Source organism: Mesoplodon bidens (genome assembly GCF_964165515.1).
Source record: "Mesoplodon bidens genome assembly, chromosome: X".
Lineage (NCBI taxonomy): Eukaryota > Metazoa > Chordata > Mammalia > Artiodactyla > Ziphiidae > Mesoplodon > Mesoplodon bidens.
The window spans coordinates 120,239,352-120,263,370 of record NC_138163.1 but is presented as its reverse complement, the minus strand read 5'-3'; the positions used below and the strand labels follow the sequence as shown (position 1 = coordinate 120,263,370).

The 24,019-nt window shown below is 41.3% G+C and overlaps 3 protein-coding genes across 5 annotated transcripts in view; 1 reads left to right on the top strand and 2 right to left on the bottom strand.

Moving 5' to 3' along the window:
- Positions 1–13,693, bottom strand: part of KLHL15 (kelch like family member 15) — a 30,206-nt gene extending 16,513 nt beyond the window's left edge. The window contains exons 1-3 of one of the 3 annotated variants that reach the window (XM_081222369.1): positions 13,605–13,693; positions 8,017–8,067; positions 1,827–2,538 (exon numbers count right to left, since the gene is read on the bottom strand). In XM_081222369.1, the coding sequence (XP_081078495.1) occupies positions 1,827–2,531 (705 nt within the window). In that variant the 5' untranslated portion in view covers positions 2,532–2,538; positions 8,017–8,067; positions 13,605–13,693. Of the gene's footprint in view, positions 1–1,826; positions 3,201–8,016; positions 8,068–13,604 lie in introns of those variants that run through there. The other 2 variants (XM_081222370.1, XM_081222371.1) reach the window with 2 other exon arrangements.
- LOC308609487 (uncharacterized protein) lies at positions 4,016–23,711 on the top strand (the record flags this gene model as incomplete). The annotated part of the gene is made up of 6 exons (XM_081223134.1): positions 4,016–4,077; positions 11,624–11,729; positions 13,544–14,260; positions 21,414–21,475; positions 21,788–21,913; positions 23,470–23,711. The coding sequence occupies 5 exons, from the start codon at positions 4,016–4,018 to the stop codon at positions 21,891–21,893; spliced, it is 1,053 nt and encodes a 350-aa protein (XP_081079260.1). The 3' UTR covers positions 21,894–21,913; positions 23,470–23,711.
- LOC308608975 (guanine nucleotide-binding protein G(I)/G(S)/G(O) subunit gamma-5-like) lies at positions 23,156–23,563 on the bottom strand (the record flags this gene model as incomplete). The annotated part of the gene is made up of 1 exon (XM_081222379.1): positions 23,156–23,563. The coding sequence occupies one exon, from the start codon at positions 23,561–23,563 to the stop codon at positions 23,357–23,359; it is 207 nt and encodes a 68-aa protein (XP_081078505.1). The 3' UTR covers positions 23,156–23,356.
- Positions 23,712–24,019: the final 308 nt, after the last annotated feature.

The window sequence follows — 24,019 nt, the reverse complement described above, 5'->3', positions numbered from 1 at the left end:
CCCAATACCTGGCCAATAAGTAATAACCACATCCTACGCTATATATGCAAACAGAACCATCAGAAGGTACAAGTGTTGTTTTATATGATTTACCAAACTGGGAGTTCCCTGGCGGTCCAGTGGTTAGGACTCCATGCTTCGATCCCTGGTCGGGGAATTAAGATCCCACAAGCCGCGCAGTGCGGCCAAAAAAAAAAAAAAAAAGAAAGAAAAAAAGAAAGAAGATGATGGAAAAAAAAAACTACAAAATTACCTGATGATATTAACTTCCATCCACTGTCACTATTGACCACACTGAACTGATAGTTGGAATATAAAAAGGCTCTGCAGCTCAGCACTTAATCATTTACTGCTATCAATTATCCATTATAATGTCCTACAAGAGGGAAAATTTTATTCTCTATTTCATGAGCGCTTCCATCTAGACTGAAGTTGAGGGGTGTTTGTTTGCTTTAATAGTGGGAAAGCATTTCCATCTAACATGTAAAGACAAAACAGGATTCCCCAGGAAAAGAGAGCAATAAAAACAATAGTAAGGAAAAAAATCAAAACATCAGAGAAAAATGATTTACATTGTTGATGTGGGGCTGATTATCACTGAACAAAAAATAATTAAGAAATGTATTCTTTAGTTTCAATTATTTCTGTCATATCAGTACATTCTGAGAATAAAGATAAAATCCCACAAAACTGAGTTATCTAGTAAAAGTTTAAGTTAATGATATTTCACAGCATTTCAGAGGGGAAAAAAAAAGACATGCCAGGCTGCTGAGTGTTATTCGAAGGCGCAAATTTGTTTATTTTTCAAATGGTGTAAACAACCCTCCTTTGCAAATATTATATTTTTATCACCAGGTCTGGTAACTAAAGCTAAGGAACCACCTAACATGAAAGGTGTCGACCAAAGCTTTCAATGTGCTTTCTAGAAAGAAGAAAAGATGCAAGAGGTAAACAGAGCGCCAGAGGTAACCATGTGATTAGAATCCAATTAAGTTAAGTAATTACTGAAACTGCTTTCTCTCCTTTGGGCAAGAGAGCATTACAACCGAGACTCTGATATAAAAATGAAAAATGCTTACATGCAAAAAGGCCAAGGCTGTTTTGGAGAAAGACAATTTTAAGACAGCAGAACTATTACATGGTAAAATGTGCACAGGGATGTTTGATCAATGTAGGTAGAGGATCTATAGTCTATTTGTTTAGAAATGCCAAAACAACGGTTTTAGACAAACATGTTTTCAAGATTAAATTTAGTTAGTATTCACAGTGAAGGGGGGTGGGGGAGACGGATGGGGAGGCGCAGAACTAGGCAAGAGTAGGGAAGAAAATCAGCGCCAGGGCCTACTGGTTTTCAAGAGCTATTTTATGTTTCCTCACTACATTTTAGAGGAATACGAAATTGTGTTAATACTTATCATTCAGAACTACAAAACTCCTCTCAACTCTAATTTCATCATGTATCACTTAAACTCATTTTTAAAAAGAGAGCTAGACGGACCCAGTTCAAATTTAATTACTCTGTGAAAAGAAAGAGAAGCTAAAGCAAACTTATAATATTTGGGGTTAAATAATTATGCTTCAACTTTAAAAGTACTTTCAAAATGAAACTATTCTACCACCTACCTGGTTCATCTTTCACCCACAAAATGTGTTTTAAAAAACCTAAATACACAAGCTACAACAAATTAGACTTCTTACACATCACTATTCTTAAAAACTATTCATTCTTTCTGGCTCCTGACCAAGCCTGAGAATCTTATCTATAAAGACATACTGCCTTATTAGCTAAACGATGAGTCCTGTCTATTGCTTTCAAATGTACCAACCTTCTCAAAAACACTGGATGGGGTCATCAAACAAAACCTGATGTTCTGAATGATGGTATCGGTATGTCTCCAGCGTCTTCTATCATGCCGCAGCCAAGACTGCACAGCCTCGTACAGCTCTATCTCTGGGAACCTGCTCAGATGATCATTATCCAAGTAAGACATGAGCTTCTCAAAGCTCAGATAAGACAGGAAGTCAGGCCTGGACATGAGTGGTACGAAGTTGTCTAGCAGAAAGGCGTCCAACTTCTCCCTGACTCCCTCGATGTTTACACCGAAATCATCTAAGAGTCTCATAATTTCTGCACAGTTTTCTAAGCAGATTTTTGCTAATAGAAAAGAGCAGCAGAACTTCACCACTTCTATAAGTTGAACATACATGGCAGCCTGAAGAATCTCATGAACAGTACTCATACTCAGTTCTATAGTTCCATAGTACATAAACTGAAGGACGTGGCTGAAACCGGTAGCAGTTAGACCTTTTAAATGAATTTTGTCCTGATCTCGCTCCCTCATGTCTGCGGTAAACATAATTCTGAAGTAATCACTCTGGGTGGCCAAGAGTGCTTTATGGGCCTGGAACTGATGATCTTCAATAACCAGAGTGACATCAAGAAGCAATCCCTCCTCATACAGTGCTCTGAACCCAGCAGAGACACTGGTGTCATGGATGGAGGAACAGAATCCTTCCACGTCCCCTGCCATGAATCACCTGGAAAAAAAGTAATCAAAGAAAACTGTGTTAATCATTTCCATGCATTCTGAAGACATTATTAACTTAGAGCTTAAAAAGTTTTTATAATTATCTCAATTCCACTGCCTAAGTCCTACATGTACAAACCCTTTGGGAGAAAACAACTTAAAGGTTTGTGGGCTAATATTTTTGGCTTCCCTACCTGGGGGAAAAAGTCTATTAAATATCTATTCAACAATGGTAAATTGTTAACTTACAAATATATGCCTATCCCAGTGATTTTACACTGTTTACCAAATATATTTAAACATGTCCCCAAATTATCAACCAAAAAGGATTTCTCAGCCAAATACTAAATCATGAGAAAAAGAGGTAAGAAATTAAACCAAAAAGTACACTGTTGACCTTGAAACCTCCTAGAAACTTACCCAAAGGAAATAATCAGATACATATGCCAACTTGCACACACAAGGTTTTTCTTTCTAACCTTATTTATAATAAAAAACTGGAAAGTATTCAAAAGCCCAACAATAGAAATAAATACAGTACAGTCCTACAATGGATTACTGTAACAACTAAAAATGATGGCAGCAATCTACCTATTCTGAGAAATAATATTTACTAGGTATTGCTATTATGTGGGAAAAAAAGCAGGCAATTGCAGTATACTCAGTATATTTTCAAAAATTAAATATACATATATATATATATATATATATATATATATATATATATATGTTTAGATGAGAAAAAGTCTGGAGGAATATATACCAAAATGATGTCCCTGGGGTAGTGGGACTTCAGGAAATTTTGAGGTTTATCTTTTCCTTCTCACTTACCTCATTAACCTTATTTTTAAAAACAATGACCATGTATTGTTTGTATATTTAAAACATAAATACATAATTTTTAAAGGAAATTAAACCGCATTTTTGCATATCAGAGAAATGAAGCCAAATAGTGGGATTATAATTAGATCTCTTAAGCAGAATAAACTAATTCAGTCTACTAGACTGTTTATGAAGTAAAGTAATTTTCTTTCCACACAACCCCCCCAGGCCAACTATCTATCCTCTCCTCAACTCTCATCCTCACACAGCTCCAAGCTTCCTCCACGATGACACATCATCCCATCCACGAATTCCCTCCCAACCCTTTCCACTGTGCCCTGTGGAACCTTGCTTCAGTGTAAACAAACTCCCCTACAGGCTCATGCGGGTCACAGAAAGTTTTCTCTGCTTTCTGATTTAAAAACAAAAAACAGAACAACCCTCTTCTACGTTCTTCTTAGAACAAAATGCTCTTCTATAGCTTACGACCTACCTTCTAATAAGCCTTCTTTTAGCTTTCTACTGTCCTTTTTCTAAAACATGGCAGAGGGGATTCCTGGGAGGCATATACCACTATATCTAACGTAACGCCTGGCACACAGAGGTGCTCTTCTTTTGGTTAACAAAGGGGAAGGCACTGGTAATAGAGCGGTGAGGCTGCCAGGATGGCCTCCCTGAAGGAGGTAGAGCAGGTGCCAGCAGTGACTGCGGTGCCAGCTGCTTCGCTGTAGGGCTCGTGGTCCACCCAAACACTCAACCAGGGAAAGGAAAGAAGGTCTAAGCTGGAGAAGGACAGAGGTAAAGTTTGGAGATGACAGACCAAATGAAAAGAGAGGAGATTAAGCCAGAGACTGGGAAGCCAACAGTTAAAGATTTCAGGTGTGGATCAGTTCCTGATTGTGGCAAGGCCCAGCAGGTTTGAGAATAAGGTTTTAAAATGGAGCAAGGCGGGGGGGGAGGTTATAAGAGTTTAGGTGGTCAGGGAACTTTGCCTCTCAGTTTTTGGATGAGTGGTCTTATGTGAACATTGAAGAGGTGGAGAAAATGAGTCCTAGCCAGGTACCACAGTCATCAGTGAATATGGAGGGGAGAGAGAGAGATCAGGATATGTGTATATGGTAAGTAACAAGGAGCAATAGAAGGTGGATTTTTATCTAAGAGAGCTATCCCTTAAACACTGGTGTTCCCTAGGATTCTATTGTTGCACCTTTCCTCCTCTCATCTAAACACTGTATTTCCCTCAACGATCTCATCTAAACCCATGGTTTCTACTAATACCTACCTTTATCAGTGCCTTCACCATCACTGTCCCAATCTCTATCCTTACACTAGTACTGTACATAGCAAATCTCCTGTTAGATACCTCTGGGTGCCCCACAGGGATTTCAAAATTGTGTCTAAACAGAATTATAACTCTACTCTCTCCCCAATCAGTTCTTTCTTTTGTATTCCCCGTCTTATCAAGAGGCATTCTAGGTGCCTCTTTCTTCCCCTTTGTCCTTAACTTACCTGTAAGTCTTACTGATTACCCAACATAATATGTTCACTTACCTAACACAGCAAAGTATGCACAAGATGAAATTAATATCAAAATTTTTATCAGCACTCCATTAATCCAAAAGCTATATACTTTCACTTTGCAAAGACAGAACACAAGAGGGCTGTCTATAATTTGGAAAATAGATATATTTTAGACACTGTAATCAATGCTTGGCAGAACTACTTTACTAACACATTCAAGACTAAAGTAAGCTATCAGATTTTATTTCCTGAATTATTTTTAAAGGTAAAATGAATGAACTTAGAATTTTCCAAGTGATATGAAGCACATGTACAAAAATGCATACTGCGAACAAAAGGAACATATCGGAATAATCAAATATTCTGGGTAGTAGAAGGCTATCAACATCACACTAATTCTCAATTTTCAAAATAATTAGAATAAAAAACAAATTAAACTGGATGAAATTTTGATATTTCATTATCTTTCTCAGGATCATTAAGGACACCAACTATCACTCTGACTCATCAAGATTTATTGGTCACAGTTAATGTAGATTTAATAGTAGAAGGTTGGACATGAGCATTTATATACTTGAGAGGAAACTGCTTTGTTTCATTAATCTGTTATTTTGACAGTGCCTAAAATACCATACATTTCACTTCTTGTCAAAGTAACCCTCTCTATTTAACAGTTATCACTATGTGATATGGTCTCAAACAGCTAATATTCACCTTTTGGACAAAGATTCCATCTAAAGGAAAGATTTTAAAGGAGATACCATGCTTTCTCAAAAAAAGTAACCTAGGTTCCAGATACTTAATATGGTGGTAACATCATAGGGCAAAGAAGCTGGGGTGGGGGGGCGGGAATGAGGAGGACTGATAAGCTGTGAGGCAAAAGACCCTAAAGATGTAAGGAGAGCACCCACTCTCCTCTGGGCACCCAGCCCACCAAGTGGGATTCCTAGCAGACAGGCATCCACCCTGTGATCTTGTCCTGTTACATATGGTCAGATTGGGGTGGGAAATATGAATCAAGATGAACGCTCTTGTGTCAAGAATTTAGAAAGAAGAGGAGAGATAAAAGAAAAAGAGACGTGCACTGACTATGTATGACTGGAACTAGAACATGTCAAAGAGCAGCTGTGGGCACCAACTTCTGCCTGCCATGTGGGCTGAGTATCAGAGAAAGCCAGTCAACTGAGAAAGAAGAGGAGAGCCAAGACGAGAGGACAGGGAGTTCTCCCTAACTCCTTCATTTTTCCACTTTGTAGGCCCAGCTCTATTCCTACCCATGGGTGCTGAGAGAAATCCTTACATGCTCAGAATAGATCTTCCCCCTTACTACCTCAGGTGGGTTTTTCCTACATATAACCAAGGTCCCTAACTAATACAGTTTTAGAGCAGAAATAGCTATACTTTGAGTAAGTTACTCAAACTTCCTTGGCCTTATCTCTGCACCTATAAAATAAAAGCATTCAACACGATGATCTCTGAAAATTTTTAGTCATAAAACTCTTATTTATTCTACTTTTTATATGATTTTACAGATGTGTAAAGCACGTATAAAGACATGCAAAGTAAATAAACTATAGCTATTTTTTAAGTCTTAGCAATGCATTTCTGAAGTTTATCTGATCTAAAGTTCTTCTAAAACTAATTTGTAATAGCTGGGAAATTTGCAGTAATTTTTTTCTACATGAAAAAGCTTGGTGCAGGGGCTTCCCTGGTGGCGCAGTGGTTGGGAGTCCACCTGCCGATGCAGGGGACACGGGTTCGTGCCCCTATCCCGGAGGATCCCACATGCCGCGGAGCGGCTGGGCCCGCGAGCCATGGCCGCGGAGCCTGTGTGTCCGGAGCCTGTGCTCCGCAACGGGAGAGGCCACAGCAGTGAGAGGCCCGCGTACAGAAAAAAAAAAAAAAAAAAAAAAAAAAAAAAAAAAAAAGCTTGGTGCATCTATCAATAAGACAGCTTTAGAGAAGCAGCAGTATCTTACACTTTTATAGGAAGCATGTATGTAAGTAGAAAATGATACTCAGTGATTAACTGACCAACATGATATAGTCTGTAAATGGTAGTGAGTTACGAGTACAGGACTCCAGACCTGGAGTCTCTTAATTCTGGAGAAACCCTTCTCCTTAGCAACAGCACTTCAAACCCCAGCTCATTTTCTCAGTAAGGTCTCTTAGGACGCAGGCCAACTCTAACTTGAGAGATGAAGATACTAATGTCCACAGGTGAAATTTTTCTTCAAAGTCATACAACTAGTTAGAAATAGAGTTAAGACTAGATTTGCAAGAAGTACAAAATAGTATGGTTAGGAAGAGCAAAATCTTTGAAATCAGAGCGCTTTTAGTACTTACCATCGGTGTGACCTGGAGAAATTTAACTTCCTGACCTCAGTTTCCATCCATATATTAGGAATAATCATCATCTATTATTACTGAGTTGGGGTGATGATCAAATAAACTGACGTAAGTTAAATGTCTAGCCCAGAGGGAGGCACCCCACCAGAGGTCAATCAATGCTGCCTTCCCTGTCCAGCTCTTACCTAATGCTCCTTATCACCCACAGAACCACAGGAACTTAACACCCTTCAAACTTCCCTCTACAGACGCCATACCTCCCTAAGGTTTATCACAATGCAAGTTTATAAGAGATCAGGAGATGTACTGGTAGTCAAAACACTGGACCTCATTTGCAATGGCATTGTTTTCCATTTTTTTCTCTTCACACAAGTATAACTTTCTAGCTTTTCTGGGCTCCTTAGGCTTTTCTGCCCTAACAAGAGTAATTACTCTTTGTATCTGTGCTGTTCAATATGAAAGCCACTACCCATAGGGCTTTTGAACACTTGAAATATGGTAAGACCAAACTGAGATGATGTGCTTTAAGTGTAAAATGAACACCAGATTTTGAAGACTTAGAAAAAAAAAAGTAAAATATCTCATTATACAAATTTTTAATACTGATTACATGTTGAAGTAATATTCTGGATATACTGAGTTAAATAAAACATTAAAATTAATCTCACCTTTTTTTACTTTTTAAAGCTGCTGCTATGAGAAAAATTTAAATTACATATTGTGGCTTGCATTATATTCTGTCAGACAGCACAGATCTATAACATAAATGTTTAAGGTGTCAAACAACCAAACTTACAAATGAACATGTGAAACAAAACCAACTTGTCCACAATCCATACCCTGGAAGCTATAAAGAAAAGAAAAAAAAAGTGAGGCTTAGATTAAAATAAAACAAAAATAACACAAAAACACACATGTAAGCAAATAAAATAAATAACAAGAAAAAGGTAAGTGTAAGAAGAATACAAAAAGAAAAATATACAAAATCTTAAGTGTAAGATAATTATAGGAATTTAAGGAATAAATTAATAATTATAAGAACTAATCACTGTAAAAGTAAACAAAAATAACGATAAATCAGTGAGGGCTAGAGAAAAATAATCTGCTAAGGGGCTTTGAGAAAAGATATTTACTGACATACAAAATGCTCAATGTCAAAAATTATGTATCCTAACTTTTCAAAACACATCATCAAGTTAAGAGAAATCATGGTTTATAAACCTGTATACCCTTGGCTTTCTACACTTCTGTATTCTACACCTGGCCTTCAGAATTTCAAACGGTAGGGTTTTTCAAAAGAGGAACCAACTTAAACTAAATGATAAGGCATACTGATACTACGAGGAAAGAAAATACTGGAGTTTGTCCTGTTCCATAAACTTGGCACTGACTAAAGAAAAAAGAAAGCCTCACATTTTCTATGCATGAGAATGACTGGTATAGCATTTCTCAAAGTGTGGTCCAGGTATAACTGGGACCTTAGTCCCCTAAGAGAACTTAGTGAGATCAAAACAATTTTCATAATAATTATTTTATTTTATTTTATTTTATTTATTTATTTTTTTGCGGTACGCGGGCCTCTCACTGTTGTGGCCTCTCCCATTGCGGCGCACAGGCTCCGGACACACAGGCTCAGCGGCCATGGCTCACGGGCCCAGCCGCTCCGCGGCATGTGGGATCTTCCCGGACCAGGGCACGAACCCATGTCCCCTGCATCGGCAGGCGGACTCTCAACCACTGCGCCACCAGGGAAGCCCATAATAATGATTTTAAAAGCGATTTTTCTTTTTTACTTTCATTCTCTGTGTTTTCCAGATACTACATGTGATATGAATGCAGAAGCCAATAAGAAGCCTATTGTCTTTTATTAAGCCAGACCTTAAAGAGATTTGCAAAAATGTAAAACGATGCCGTTCTTCTCACCAAGTTTTTCGTTGTTTTGGAAAATATTTATTTTCCATTAAAAAATGTTATTTAGATTAACAGGTAATGGTTTTTTTTGAGAATGAATAACAAGTAAGTATTTTTTTAAACTTCCCAATTTTAATTATTAACATGTAATGGGTTTTTAGAATGAATTACAAGTATTTTTTTAAACTTCCCAATTTTAATTTCTAATATGGTCAATATAAATAGACACAACCCACATAAACAAAAGCTCTTTGAGATCCCCATAATTTTTAAGAGTATAATGATGTTCTGAGACCAAAAAGTTTAAGTACCACTGACTGTACAAGAGATAAATAACAACACACACACACACACACACAAAGCAACCTCTTCCTACCTCTGCCCTGGAAGACCATTACTGCTATTTGTATCACAGAAATTTCCAACAGTTCAAACTCTCTAGTGACCAGTAAAGAAAGAAGTCTGGTGGGAGTAAAATTGGACAGGAAATTAAAGGCAAAGAAATTAAATGCTTCCTTTTCAGTTAGAAGGCTGTCATTCTGATTGGAAGGCAAAATTCTGGGCAATTAAGTAGAAGATATTTCAAAATTAACTAACCTCCATGTTTATGCCATAAGCAATAATTTAATGCTTTCACATTCCTCCTACAGCTGCTTGAAAATTCATACTAAACCCTAATTTATTCAGTACAAAGCTAGATTCTCAGAGGTTGATACACGTATCCCCAATGAAAACTTTGAAATATTTCAGACTACCTTCATCCTCAAACTGTTAGCCTACCAATGTTGATGCCTATGCAGAAAATGCCATACTTGCATACTAAAAAGAAAATGCAAAGCTTACTACGGATAAAAATAGAATTAATGCCTGAATCGTAAAATTTCTCACAATTTCTGTAACCTGTAAAATTTTTATTCAACAATCTCAAAGCAACCAACTTCTCAATCTAAAAGGAAAGAAATTCCAAAAACAGACTAACTTTATTAGCTCTATTAGCAGTCATTTTACCCTGAGATATGCTACTCAAATTGAGAAACAACTAAGGCTAATAATACTAGAGGAAAGGCTGCATAAGTTAACTAATTTGTTTAGTACTGGAAATTCTTTCTTGTCCATCAAAATGTTTTTATAACTCAGTACCAAACTGCAAATGACCATTAACTAAGCTTTTAGAAAGGCTCTGGGTCCTCCAGCCTCCTGGTTGGCACCTAATATCTAAATTACTTCACTTTTCAGGTATGTTTAGTATTTAGTCATCCTATAATAAAAGAAACCTTATAAGAAAAAGCCACTCCTGTTTCAATGCTACTTTTTCATCAGAAGATTTTAATTTAATGCCCCTCTGCTTATTCCTCACTACAAGTAAAAGTAGTCCAAGAGTGATGTCATGGAAAACAGCTTCCCTAGCCTTTAGAGATTGGATCCAGTGAGAATTCTAGGAAAAGCCTCTATTGGGGAATAAAACCCCAAATCTTCTACTGAGTTACTTCCTAACATGAAATCATCAATACTATAATGTTAACACCTTAGTTTTACATAAGAAATAAACAACTAAACTGAATCTTTCGGAAGGTCCTGATGTTATGATACAGATTTCCTGCAAATCTTAAAATGATGCAGAATCATTAACTAAATTCAATGATCTTATCAGAGACAAAGAACACATCTTCTGTTTTTATCTGCTTCAATGATTCAGCCAAATGAGTTTTAAAGGTCTTCTATTAAAAACAAAAAGTCTGAGGAAATATCTTGCCACTTGCCTCCTTGCTGTTTCTTGAAAAACAGCCATACACCCGCCTTAAGACCTCTGAACTTGCCATTCCCTCTGCCTGGATCACTAATCCCAATATACATGGCTCCCTTCAGGTCTTTACTCCCGTGTCTTATCTCAGTGAGGCCTTCCCCAAACCCCCTCTTTAAAATCGAAAACCACCCACCCGCCCCACCCAACAGAAAGTCCTCCTGTTCTTCTCCTGCTTTATTTTTCTCCATAGTATATTAAATGGAGATACAGGCTATTTTCCTTATTTAGTTTACTTTTCTGTTTTCTTTTTTTTTGTTTTGTTTTGTTTCGTTGACTGTTGTATCCTCAAAACCTTTCTAGGAACGGTGCTTGGCACATAATAAGTGCTTAATAAATATTTGTGGGATGAATAAACAAATTTAACCCTCGCAACCCTCCATGTTCTGTTACCATCCCTGATTTAGAGATGAAAAAAAATCAAAGCTCACAGACGTTAAGTAACTTGCCCAGGGCTATGATTCTTCATAAGCTGGGGTCAGTCTGACTTCAGAGCCTTCGAGTTTAACCACTATCCTGCAATGCTTCACCAATAACTGCCTTTCATTTCTCTTTAATAAAAAGGCCCAAAACAGCTACAGCATTCCAATTCAGAGGAAATATATGCTAATAAACTAATCCGACCCTTCATAAGCTATAGATTCATTCTCTTCACAGTTAATCTTATTCACTCTGAAAACGTCTAAAATAGGAAAGGGCAAGTTTCAGAACAGGCCAGCTACATCATTTTTGGGGCACAGGGCAAAATGAAAATGTGGGGCCCCTCGCTCAAAAGCAGGAAAAAAGTGTTGTTAAAGGTAGTAAAGTACAAAGCTTTCTCCTTTCTTCTGAGGTCTCTCTCGACATGTCATGGTGTTTTTTTATTTGCTGTTTAATGCATTCTAAGTAAAGAAAAATAAAAATTTACATTATTACCACGAATTTCACCATTCACCTTTATATTGTACAATGCCAGTTTTACGCGCAGATTATTAAACCAAGTTTGGGGTCCTTCTGGACACCCATGAAGCCACGCCAGCCCTGGTTCCAAGGTTTTAGCCCCAGGTAACCCAAATCAAGGCAGAGAGAAGGCCAAACCTTGAAATTCCCAATGAAGCACCGATTTGCCAAAATTTTATCTTCAGGACAAGCGATAAGTCCAATGTATAAAAGCTAGCACATTAAAATAGGCTCTTCCTTTTGCTAATTTAATCCTGCCCGCCTTATATTATTCTGCTTTAAAAAAAAAAGCATATTCGGAAAGACAACTGGTATTGGATTATAAATTTAATAAAACATTTCAGAAAAAAACTCAGAAAACCATTTGTTAGCTAAAAATAACAATATACTAAAAAAAAAAAAGCTTCTCTTTCACTTTTTGTGGACCATTTTAAGAAGCCATACATTTTTGATGTGCCAAATAAAAATGATTTCATACTGATCTGTTACACATATGTATCATAAATTCTGACAAATAAGTCCGATTTTCAAACCACAAATATTTATGGCTTATATATCCTAGTATCCCCCCCAAGTTAATCGGCAATAAAAAGTGCAAATTAACATCCTTTACCACTGAAAAACTGGTTCTAAGCACCTACTAAGTGTTGTGATGATTAAAAAAGAGAATTAAGTTACATAAATATGAAATTAAGTGTCCCAAAATTGAAATTTTCTATACATTTCTAGATCTATTAAGTACAGAAATCTGAATGCATTTACAAGCTCTCCAAAAACAATTTTCAAATTACTAGAGATATTCAGGCATCTTGTTTCCTAGATATGAAAATCAGGCATTAAAATTAGGGTATATATCTTAAAAGCATTTTCTAAATTACAATTTAATCAGATTACCAGAAGAAAATGTAAATTCAAAATATAGAAAAGACTAAACAAATGCAAGGTGCTTAATATTCCGAGTAAGAAAAAGGGCATAAGCGGCCTAGAAAAATGAAAAGCAAAGCACTACAGTAACGTTAAATTTGAATTAAAGAATACCGTTATTTAAATAAGCAGTTAGCATTTCGTAGGAAGAAGGCCAAGCAACGTGACTATTATATATCTAGTCGATTTCATAGCACTGCTTCGCTATCCCGCACTTATTCCTTATACTTATAATATAGAAATAAAGAGGCAGCAACAGTTAGCCACTACAACATTCACCACTCTGGCAAAGGTTACTTTAAAAATTGCCTTGCATTTTTACAACACTTTACAGCTACAGATTATTTTCACATATATGGCCTCATACAGTCCTCACTACCCTGTGATGTGGCTATAACTGACTAGATTTCATAGATAAGAAACCGAGGTTCGGTAAGCGATTTTCTCGGAGTCACCCAGTCGAACCCAGACCTTCTGATTCCGCGTTTTATGCCTCGCATTTCGCACAGTTCTATTTCAGGCACACACAGAATTTTTAAAGGGAAGAAACGGGTTAGGGAGAAGATAATCATGGTACCTGCAGCTGTGTGCTGCAAAAAATGGCTGAATTATGCTTCTTTTTTTTTTTCTCCTTGAAAAAAATTAAATTTCAAACAATTTAAGTAAACTCAAAGACAAATTAGATCCCGGCGTCAACCAAATGTGTGACTCCGGTCGGTACGGAAAGGGCTACCGAATTCGTGCCTAGCGCGGGGCCGCGGACGAAGCCCGGGCTCCCGCAGGCCGGAGGGCCAGGGGCGGCTACGCACCTCGGGGGTCCGTCCAGCCTCTAGTGGACGGCAGTCTGCATCAGGAAGAAGCGGGCCAGCGGGCCGGACGGTGGGCGGTCGGGCGCCGGGACGGCACTCAGCAGGCTCCTCGAACGTCTACAAGGGGCCGCTCCGGCGCCGGGCCGGGGCGCTCCGGCGGGGGGCGAGGCTGCGCGCTTGCGGCCCCTACGAAACCAGTCCTGGGAAAGAAGACAGCGCTGAGACGCGATTCGAGACAGTCGGGATCTGCGCGAGGCGGAGCGGCGTCGGGGCCGGGCCCGGCCTTGCCAACGCCAGGGGCCTCGCAGCGCCCGGCGGGGGTCGGCGGTAGGGCCGACTCGGTGCCTCGGGCGGAGAGAGGGGCTGGGGGGTCGCGGGCAGCAGCAGAGGCGCAAGCACCGGCGACGTCGACGACGGCGTCTCCGGGCTCCTACCCCGAAGCGCGCCGAGCCTCAGGATCACCCACGCCGGGGGTGGAGGAAGGCGGGAAAGGGGCGGGCAAGGGGCGGAGCGTGCGGGGCCACGAGCCACGGGCCGCTCCGGGCCGCGCGTCCCCTGAGGGCCACGGGAGCCGCCCGGGGCCCGCCCAGGGAGGCGGGGCCCGCCGGTATGGGGCTCCGTCCGCCGTCGTCGCAAAGCGGAAGCCTGCCACGCGGGTAGGGAGGTCGTGGGGTGGGAAGCCGAGAGTTGGAACGTAGGCCTGGGAGGCACCCTCGGCCCCCACCGGCGCCTCGAGGGGGCCCGCGCGCGGGGAGCGGCCCGGAGGGTGTTTACCTCCCCCCTGGTCGAGCGCCAATGCCGCCATCTTTCAGCCAGCGCGCGTCACTTCCGGCGCCGCGGGAGCGGGAGCGCGTGTGGGAGCGGGGTGGGGGCAGGGCTGTCCCACGCCCGCGGGGCCCCACGTTCTACAGGCCACGCCAGCGGGCCTCACCGAGGGAAGAAGGCGGCCCGACGCTGCCGCCGCGGGCCCGGCCCGACGCGGCTTCCCCCGCGGCTTCGCCGTCGGGGCTGGGAACTCTCGGCAATGCTGGTCCCCTCGCCGCGGTCCCACTCGAGCGGTGGGCTCGAGCCGGTGGGGTGCGCCCACCCTCGACAAGTTGAGGGTTAGGAAACCCGGGAAATGTCTTTTTACATCTTGTACACGGTGGGGGTGGGGGAATCAGGGATGACGTGGAGGGAGCTTTGCGGTACGTACCTGTGTTGTAAACGTGACTACATCTGCGCCAAATGATATCGTTGTTTTAAAGGCAACTTGCAGGGGATGGTTGCATCATAGTTCCACTTGGCTAGTTGCACAACAGTTACACGTTTCAGAAATACATTTCCCAGAGGTGAGAAAATTCATAGAAAACGGCATGTCTGCACCGCACAGAAATGCCGGATCTAAAAACGCTGTTCTGTTTCTATTTGCGTCAAAATAAGATGGCAAGAACGAACATTCAGAGGGCAGTGATTTTGGGGGTTGTTGTTCGCTTTTGACAAATCGGTTCTAGAGTTGTAGCTATTCACATACCGCCTTTTCTTGATTTAAGAATTTAAAACTACATTACAGGACTGTTTTGTAAATTTATTGTTGTGAAATCTCTTTGTGGGAAAAGTGTAGATGACAGAAAAACACAGTTGGAGGCCACTGGTTCTACAACTAACCTTAAATTAAGTCATCCATTGCCCATTTCTGATCCTAAACTGAGAGATTTCTCCTACCCCCACCCCCTGCCACCATTTTCTCTCTACACCAATATCCCGAAGATATTGGGAGATGTATGGCTAAAAACGATCATTAATCTCTTTCTAGCAAACTTGAATATGTCATGTTTCCCAAGAGGCCAAAAAAGCACACTGTGTACCGTTTTGCTGAAGTAGACTACTCCGTGAAAAAATAGTGAATCACTTTAATCTTTTGAAAATAGGGAAATACGTGTCCCTTTTCTGATTTAAACCATAAAACAAGCTTTAAAAAACTGTAAGCCATAAATAACTTTTTAAAAAATAAATTTATTTTTGGCTGCGTTGGGTCTTCATTGCTGTGCGCAGGCTTTCTCTAGTTGCGGCGAGTGGGGGCTACTCTTTGTTGCAGTGTGCGGGCTTCTCATTGCCGTGGCTTCTCTTGTTGCGGAGCACAGGCTCCAGTAGTTGTGGCTCGCGGGCTCTAGAGCGCAGGCTCAGTAGTTGTGGCGCATGGGCTTAGTTGCCCCGCGGCATGTGGGATCTTCCTGGACCAGGGCTCGAACCCGTGTCCCCTGCTTAGGCAGGCTGATTCTTAACCATTGCGCCACCAGGGAAGTCCTCTATAACGTTTTAAAGTTATTTTATGGGGCTTCCCTGGTGGCGCAGTGGTTAAGAATCCACCTGCCAATGCAGGGGACACGGGTTCGAGCCCTGGTCCAGGAAGATCCCACATGCCGCGGGGCAACTAAGCCCATGCGCCACAACTACTGAGCCTGCGCTCTAGAACCCGCTAGCCACAACTACTGAAGCCCGCGCGCCTAGAGCCCAAGCTCCTCAACAAGAGAAGCCACCACAATGAGAAGCCCGCGTGCAGCAACAAAAGACCCAACTCAGCCAAAAATAAATAAATAAATAGATAAATAAAATTTTAAAAAGTTATAGATTCAACTTTGAACATCTGAGTTTTCATGCGTTATTCTTTTTTTTTAATTAATTTATTTTTTGGCTGTGTTGGGTCTTCGTTGCTGTGCGTGGGCTTTCTCTAGTTGTGGCAAGCAGGGGCTACTCTTCGTTGCGGTGCGCGGGCTTCTCATTGCGGTGGCTTCTCTTGTTGTGAAGCACGGGCTCTAGGCACACGGGCTTCAGTAGTTGTGGCACGTGGGCTCAGTAGTTGTGGCTCGCGGGCTCTAGAGCGCAGGCTCAGTAGTGGCGTACGGGCTTAGTTGCTCCGCGGCATGTGGGATCTTCCTGGACCAGGGCTCGAACCCGTGTCCCCTGCATTGGCAGGCGGATTCTTAACCACTGCGCCACCAGGGAAGCCCCATGCGTTATTCTTGAACATCTAAAAGCGCTGGATTTTGATTTTTGTACATTAGCTAATAGACATACTTTTTTTTTTTTTTTTTTTTTTTTTTTTGTGGTACGCGGGCCTCTCACTGTTGTGGCCTCTCCCGCTGCGGAGCACAGGCTCCGGACGTGCAGGCTCAGCGGCCATGGCTCACGGGCCCAGCCGCTCCGCGGCATGTGGGATCTTCCCAGACCGGGGCACGAATCCGCATCCGCTGCATCGGAAGGCGGACTCTCAACCACTGCGCCACCAGGGAAGCCCTAGACATACATTTTGAACTATGTATTACATAGTGTGGCACTGTCCGGAGAGAGACTTGTTCAAGCAGAGACTGAAATGTGTCTGTGTCTGTGTTCTAAGTAGCACGTGTATATATAGTTACTGTGATGTCATGAGCTATTGTCATCACAATGCTCCTTATTATGACATGACACGGTCTGGTGACATTCCATTAAGTCCAGCTTATGTGTGTGTGTATATATATACAGTTTCTGAAACTGGGCTGTGTCTTTCCACCAATCTATATATTTACTATGTAGAGCCCCCCCCCGAAAAAAAGTTATCTTTAATCACTGATGCCTCCTTTACTATCTTTTTTTTATGAGCGTTTTAAACAAAATTTTTTTAAAAAGAACATAAAAAATAAATTTAAAAAAATGAGTGTTTTATAGAAGGGTCTAGTATAATAAGAAGCATTCTGCTTCTCCAAGACCAAGCAAAATAAAACCACATCATTTAAATAAACTAACTCCTCCAGGTAATTCCTGTCTTCAATTACTTTTCCCACCAATTACTGGAAAGTAATGGGAGTTCCTAAATGCCTTGAGGGCATCCTTTCACACTGAAAAACCCCATGGGGCAACTGGAAGCTGTCTTTTCCTAGCCATCTAGCTTAAGTATTTGAGAGTACAGTCCTCAAACCCGATATCTAGCAGTCCAGAAATGTCCGGATGCGTGCTAGAGGCTTGGGGCTGGGAGTGGTAGTGGAGTTAGAAGGAAGTTCATAGCCAGGGGTTCTGAGGATTTAGGATACTGTATACCCTCTCCCCTCCCTCTTTTTTTAAAAAAGAAGTTGAGGCTCTTCAGAAATCCAGAGTCTATGGTAATTATCTTGGTAATCACTTTTCAGGTAACTAGCCTCCACCCCAGTCTTAGGGAATCAAAGAGTTACACCCTCAGCAAACTCTAATAAAGCTGCATATGCATTTTCTTTCCTCGAAAACTTTTGCCAAGCATTCTGTAGCTCTTCAGCGTTTTTTTTAAGCCCCTCAGGGTACACCGGTATCCCCCAAATCAGTACAAACTTCTGCGGGTCCACACCAAGACTTGTACACTGACACATTCCAACAGGATGGTGGCTGTTGTCCTAGGCCTTATTTCCGGGTCCCTATCCCGGGTGGAACCTTCAAAATGCAATCAGGATCCCCTGTTTGATCCCAAACTTTTCCAGCCTTGAAAGCTTGTTGTTTTAACAGCCAAACAGAATATTATGTTGCATGACTAATAGGAAATCGGTGTCTTCATGAATGTTGGAGGAATCCTGGTTAACGTTTACACATCTTGGGCATCGTTGCTCACCTGTCACTTGGAATGACTCTTCTTAGCTTCTCTCCTGTTATTACCTCTGGCCTTCTGGTCTTTCACCACCTCTCCATATTTCTCCAACTCTCTCTTTGCACTTCGTGACTCAAACTTAATTCTCCCTCCACTTCCCTAGCAAAGCAAAAACCTAAAGCCATCACAAGGAAACTGCAATCTCTTTAAACAGGTCATGGCTTCTAGAGATCCTTACACAGGGATGTTCTTTCTGGTCATCTCTAAGTCAGATCTGTACTATTTGGTGGGAACCCATTCTTAAAAATATCAGTTGTTTCTCCCATCTTCTCTCTTCCCCAGTCTCATGAGCCCCCAGACCCATCCCCTGGGCCCAGCTAGGAGAATACGAAATTCCTAAACATCCAAAAGCGATGTGGACACAAAAACAAACAAGCAAAGGCCCTTCACAGGGCACTCCCCCCATGAAACAGGTGTGTCTGAAATATTTTCATTTGTGTTATTTCACCAATGTGGGGAGCTACCTCAAGGAAAATGAAGTGATAACATATCTTTATGGTCAAGGGGACTCAACACTAATTCTTCCAGGAACCAAATGCTTCTTCATATTTCACTTCCATCCTTAAAGCCCTAGCAAACAATTCTCTGCCTGCAGTTGTTAGGGTAACTGCTTTGCACCTGTGGCCAGCCAACAAGGATTCAAAAACACTCAGCTTTGGTTTCAGAGTCCCTCACACATTGTGACAGATTTAGACAACATGGGGTGCTGTGTGAGCTAGCACAAACGGGGGGATGTAATCTGGGCTTCGGCGTGTCAAGCAAGGTTACTTGGAGGCAGTGATTGCTAAGTTCAGTCCAAAGGGAAGGAGGAAAGGGAAAAGGAGTAAAGGATACTCACAGGGCAGTGCCTTCCAATCCTGGAAGAGGCAGTGAGGCACCTTTATTTAGAGAACCGCTGAAAATTTAGATAGGGTTACAGTAGGACCCGAAGGGCAGAGGGAAAAGAAGCAAAAATCAGGAAGGCTGGCATGTACAGACCTTGGCAGACAGGGCTTCTCCCCTCCTGTGTTGCCTCTCACCCCGTGCTCTTTCCACTGTATTATGTTATTATACAGATTAACATATTCAGTGATCTTCACACTTGCATTTTTTTTACTCCTACTTAATTCAATAAATTGTTCACTTATAATCTACTATACTAATTTATTTATTTATGCCATAAATATTTATGAGTACCTACTATGTGCCAAGTCCTGTTCTAAGCACTGCGGATCTATCAGTGACCAAAATATATAAAAATCCTTGCCTTCATATAGACTGTGTAAGTCAGGCAATAAACAAAATAAATAAGCAAATTATATGGTCTCTCTTAGAATGTGACCATAGGGGAAATAATAGAGCAGGATAAAGAGATTACGAGTGTCAAGGAGGAGAGGTGTTTCAATTTTAACTGGGATGATAGGGTAGTCATTTTAGCCTTTTTTTTCTTTTTCTTTTTTTGGCCACACTGCGCAGCATGCAGGATCTTAGTTCCCTTACCAGGGATTGAATCCACGCCCCTGCAGTGGAAGGGCGGAGTCTTAACCACTGGACCACCAGGGAAGTCCCTTTTTTTTTTTCTTCTATTATTTTAGCCTTGACTTGAAGGAGATGAGGGACCAGACTGTGTAAAGCCTTATTGGCCATTATAAGGTCTTTGGCCTTTGAGAAATTAGGAACCTTTGGAAGGTTTTGAGGAGAGGAGTAATATGATTAACACTCAGGCTGTTGTGTAGAACAGAATTTAGGCGTAATGTAATATACAACATGATGAGTATAGTTAACACTGGTGTATGGTATATTTGAAAGTTACTTAAAGAGTGGATCCTAAGAGTTCTCACCACAAGGAAAAAAGCATTTTTTCTTTCTTTTTTTTCCCTTTGTATCTGTATGAGATGATGGATGTTAACTAGACTTATTGTGGTGATTGTTTCACCATATATGTAAGTCAGGTCATTATGCTGTACACCTTAAACTTATACAGTGCTGTATGTCAGTTACATCTCAATAGAACTGAAAGGGGAAAAAACACTGGAAGATAATACACACAAAAAAATAAAATGAGCAGTTTAAAAAAAGAATTAGGCAGACAGGTGTGGAAGCAGGGAGATGGGTAAGGAGATGGACTTTTCCAACGATGTAGTGGAATGGGGGCCACAGTGGAGACGGTGAGAACTGGCCAGAGTCTGTAAATATTGTTGAAGGTAGAACCAACAGAATTTCCTGGATGTAGGGATAAAGGAAAGAAAGGTAGCAAAGAAGGATGGAGTTTTCATTTCCTGAGATCTGGAAGACTTCAAGAAGGAGCAGGTTCGAAGGGAATGGGGGAAAAAGGAGAAGGTGCAAGGAGTAGAACCTGGGGCGTGCCAAGGGTAGGGAGCCATCCCAGAGAACATCAGGAACTGGTCTAGGAGACTAGAGTGTGGTACGCTACAAGCTGGGGAGACACGTGCTGTAAGTTGCTGAACATCCACCGTCAATAAAAGATACAGTGAATGTCGCCATTTTTTAAAATTAATTTTTATTGGAGTGTAGTCGATTTACAGTGTTGTGTTAGGGAATGCCCTGGCAGTCCGGTGGTTAGCACTCTGTGCTTTCACTGCCAAGGGCCGGGGTTTGATCCCTGGTTGGGGAACTAAGACCCCGCAAGCCACGAGGCACGGCCAAAAAACAAACAAAAAATACAATGTTGTGTTAGTTTCTGCTGTACAGTAAATTGAATCAATTATACATATATCCACTCTTTTTTAGATTCTTTTCCCATATAGGTCATTACAGAGTATTGAGTAGAATTCCCTGTGCTATACAGTAGGTTTTTGTTGGTTATCTATTTTATATATAGCAGTGTGTATGTGTCAATCCCAGTCTCCCAATTTATCCCTCCCCCCCTTTCTCCTTGGTAACCATAAGTTTGTTTTCTACATCTGTAACTCCATTTCTGTTTTGTAAATAAGTTCATTTGTACCATTTTTTTAGATTCCACAATATAAGCGATATCATGTGATATTTGTCTTTCTCTGTCTGACTTACTTCACTCCATATGACAGTCTCTGGGTCCATTTTAACTGAAAATATTTACCTCGAAATGCAGTCTAGACAATGCCCCCTTGAAAATGAAAACATTAAAAAATAAAATTTTTAAAGAAATTCACCACTTTTGTGCTCCTTACAAGCTAATGAAAAATAACACTGTGTTTCAGAAGCCTCAACATGCAAGCCACATATTCATGAGGTGTTTGGGAGATTACCAAGGGGCTGAGGGTAAGTAGAGCAAGGGCTGGGCTCTGGGGCACTCCAACGTTAGGGAGTCATCTGGGAGAAGATAGAGAGCTGTCAAGGAGACAGAGAAGGAGTAGCCAGTGACATAAGAGTAAAACAGTGTGGTATGCTAAGCTCACTAGAAAAGTACTGTAAGTTGTTAAACACCCACTATCAATCAAAGATGAAATTAATGCCATCATTTTAATGAAGTGTATTTACTTTGAAACACAATGTAGACAATACCCCCTTGTAAATGAAAATGTTAAGAAGAACAAATCCTCCCCTAAAGTTAATCATTTTTATGTTCTTTAAGAACCAATGAAAAGCAATACTATACTTTAGAAGCCTCAAGACACAAGCCGCATATTCATCAATACTGCACTTCAGTAGATCTGCATGCAAACACACACACATCCTAAGTGTGAACGCCAGAGTTGAAGTGAGTGGGAGCAATGAAGAGCTGCTATATGGTGTTTGCTTGATGAAAGAAGTGAAGAAAAGCCTCCAGTAACTGCTGTTGCCAGAGCACAGCTTTAGGGTTTGGGGACTGTGGTTAAGGATAGAGACGGGATTGAATCTAGGCTCTGAGGTTATTTATTGGTTCTAAAACTAAGTTCTTCAAAAAAACAGCTATGCATAGCTGTCTTGGGACAAAATGTCTTTGTCAGTACAGGGCACGGAGGGACTTCAGGTAAGTCAGTTCTGGCCTCTTCAGCTTGGGGCGGGGGTAGCTGAAGTGGAAGCAGGGGAGGTACATGTGAACAACCGGGCCCAGGCCTGGCTGAAAGGACGGCTGAACTTTCCGCTGTCCTGGGAGCATGACTTGGGAGGGACACTGGAATGCTAAACATAAGTGGGGCAGGATGGCCCTCTGGGAATGGAAGTTTCAAGGTTGTGAAGATGGTGATTTTCCTCAAATTTATCTACAGCTTTAAAACAATCCCTATCAGAAGTGTTCTCCTTATACAAGCAAACACCATGTGCCTGTAGCACTTTGGTCAGCTTCACCAGAGAGCAGTGCAGGAGACTGTGCAGCACAGTGCTTCAACATGTGGGTTCTGGGTCTGACTGCGTGGGTTCAAATCCTAGATCCTCCATTTTTTTGCTTTATGCCTTGGGGCAATTTATTTAAAAAATTTTTTTATTTTATGTTGGAGTATAGTTGATAAACAATGTTGTGTTAGTTTCAGGTGTACAGTAAAGTGATTCAGTTATACATAGACGTGTATCTATTTCAAATTCTTTCCCCATTTAAGTTATTACAGAATATTGAGCAGAGTTCCCTGTGCTATATAGTAGGTCCTTGTTGGTTATCTATTTTAAATATAGCAGTGTGTACATGTCAATTAATTTCACCTTTCCAAGGATATGGACAATCTCCAAGGGTAATTGCTTTTCTTTTTTTTTTTTTTTTTTTTTTTGCGGTACGCGGGCCTCTCATTGTTGTGGTACGCGGGCCTCTCACTGTTGTGGCCTCTCCCGTTGTGGAGCACAGGCTCCGGACGCGCAGGCTCAGCGGCCATGGCTCACGGGCCCAGCCGCTCCGCAGCATGTGGGATCTTCCCAGACCGGGACACGAACCCGTGTCCCCTGCATCGGCAGGCGGACTCTCAACCACTGCGCCACCAGGGAAGCCCCTTCTTTTTTTTTTTTATATACTAAGTATTTTATTGTATGCTGCCACCAGTGTATATAAAATAATTACCCTTGTGAAACAGAAATTCATGAATAGTCAGAGAGGTAGACTGACAGAAGTAGAAGTTTGTATAGTATGGCACGTGTTATAGAGACAGGCTTTTGTACAGCCTTCAAATTTAGCTTTCCTTTGAATATTCACCGGTTTGTGAAAAGTGGTTTAAAAACCTTGCAAAGATTCATTTTACTACAAAAAGGAACAGACTTTCTGAGGTCTGAAGGGATTTGTACTTGAAGATACTCTAGTCAGCAGGGGGTCATGTTGAGCATTCTGCAGACAGAATTGTTTCAAATCTGCAGCTGCCTGGGAACCCTTCACGCGGTTGAGCCTGGCCTCCAGCCGGAGCTGTTGAACCACTTTCTTCATAGCGGCGACGCTGGAGGAACCAGACATGGCGCACGTGAGAGCTGGGCAGATCGGCAATCCGTCGGTGGATCGGTGGTGGGTCCTCCAAGGGTAATTGTAAGGAACAAATGCAATAAGGACTGTAAACCACTCAGCACCATGCCTGGTAAACAGCAAATATTTATTTATATTGTTATTCCTAAGAAATATATGCTAAGAATTTGGGGCTATTTAGGAAGAGGAGAGCATCCAAAGGAATAAAAAGATATCCCCCCCAAAATAAAATCCCTATCAAAAACCCAGCAGGCTTAATTGCAGAAATTGACAAGCTGATCCTGAAATTTATATGGAAATACAAAGGCTCTAGAAGAGCCAAACCAGTTTTGAAAAAGAACATAGTTAAAGGACTTACACATTCCAAATTCAAAATGTACTATAAAACTATAGAAATCAAGACATTGTGGTACTGGCATAAGGATAGACATGTAGATCAATGGAACAGAA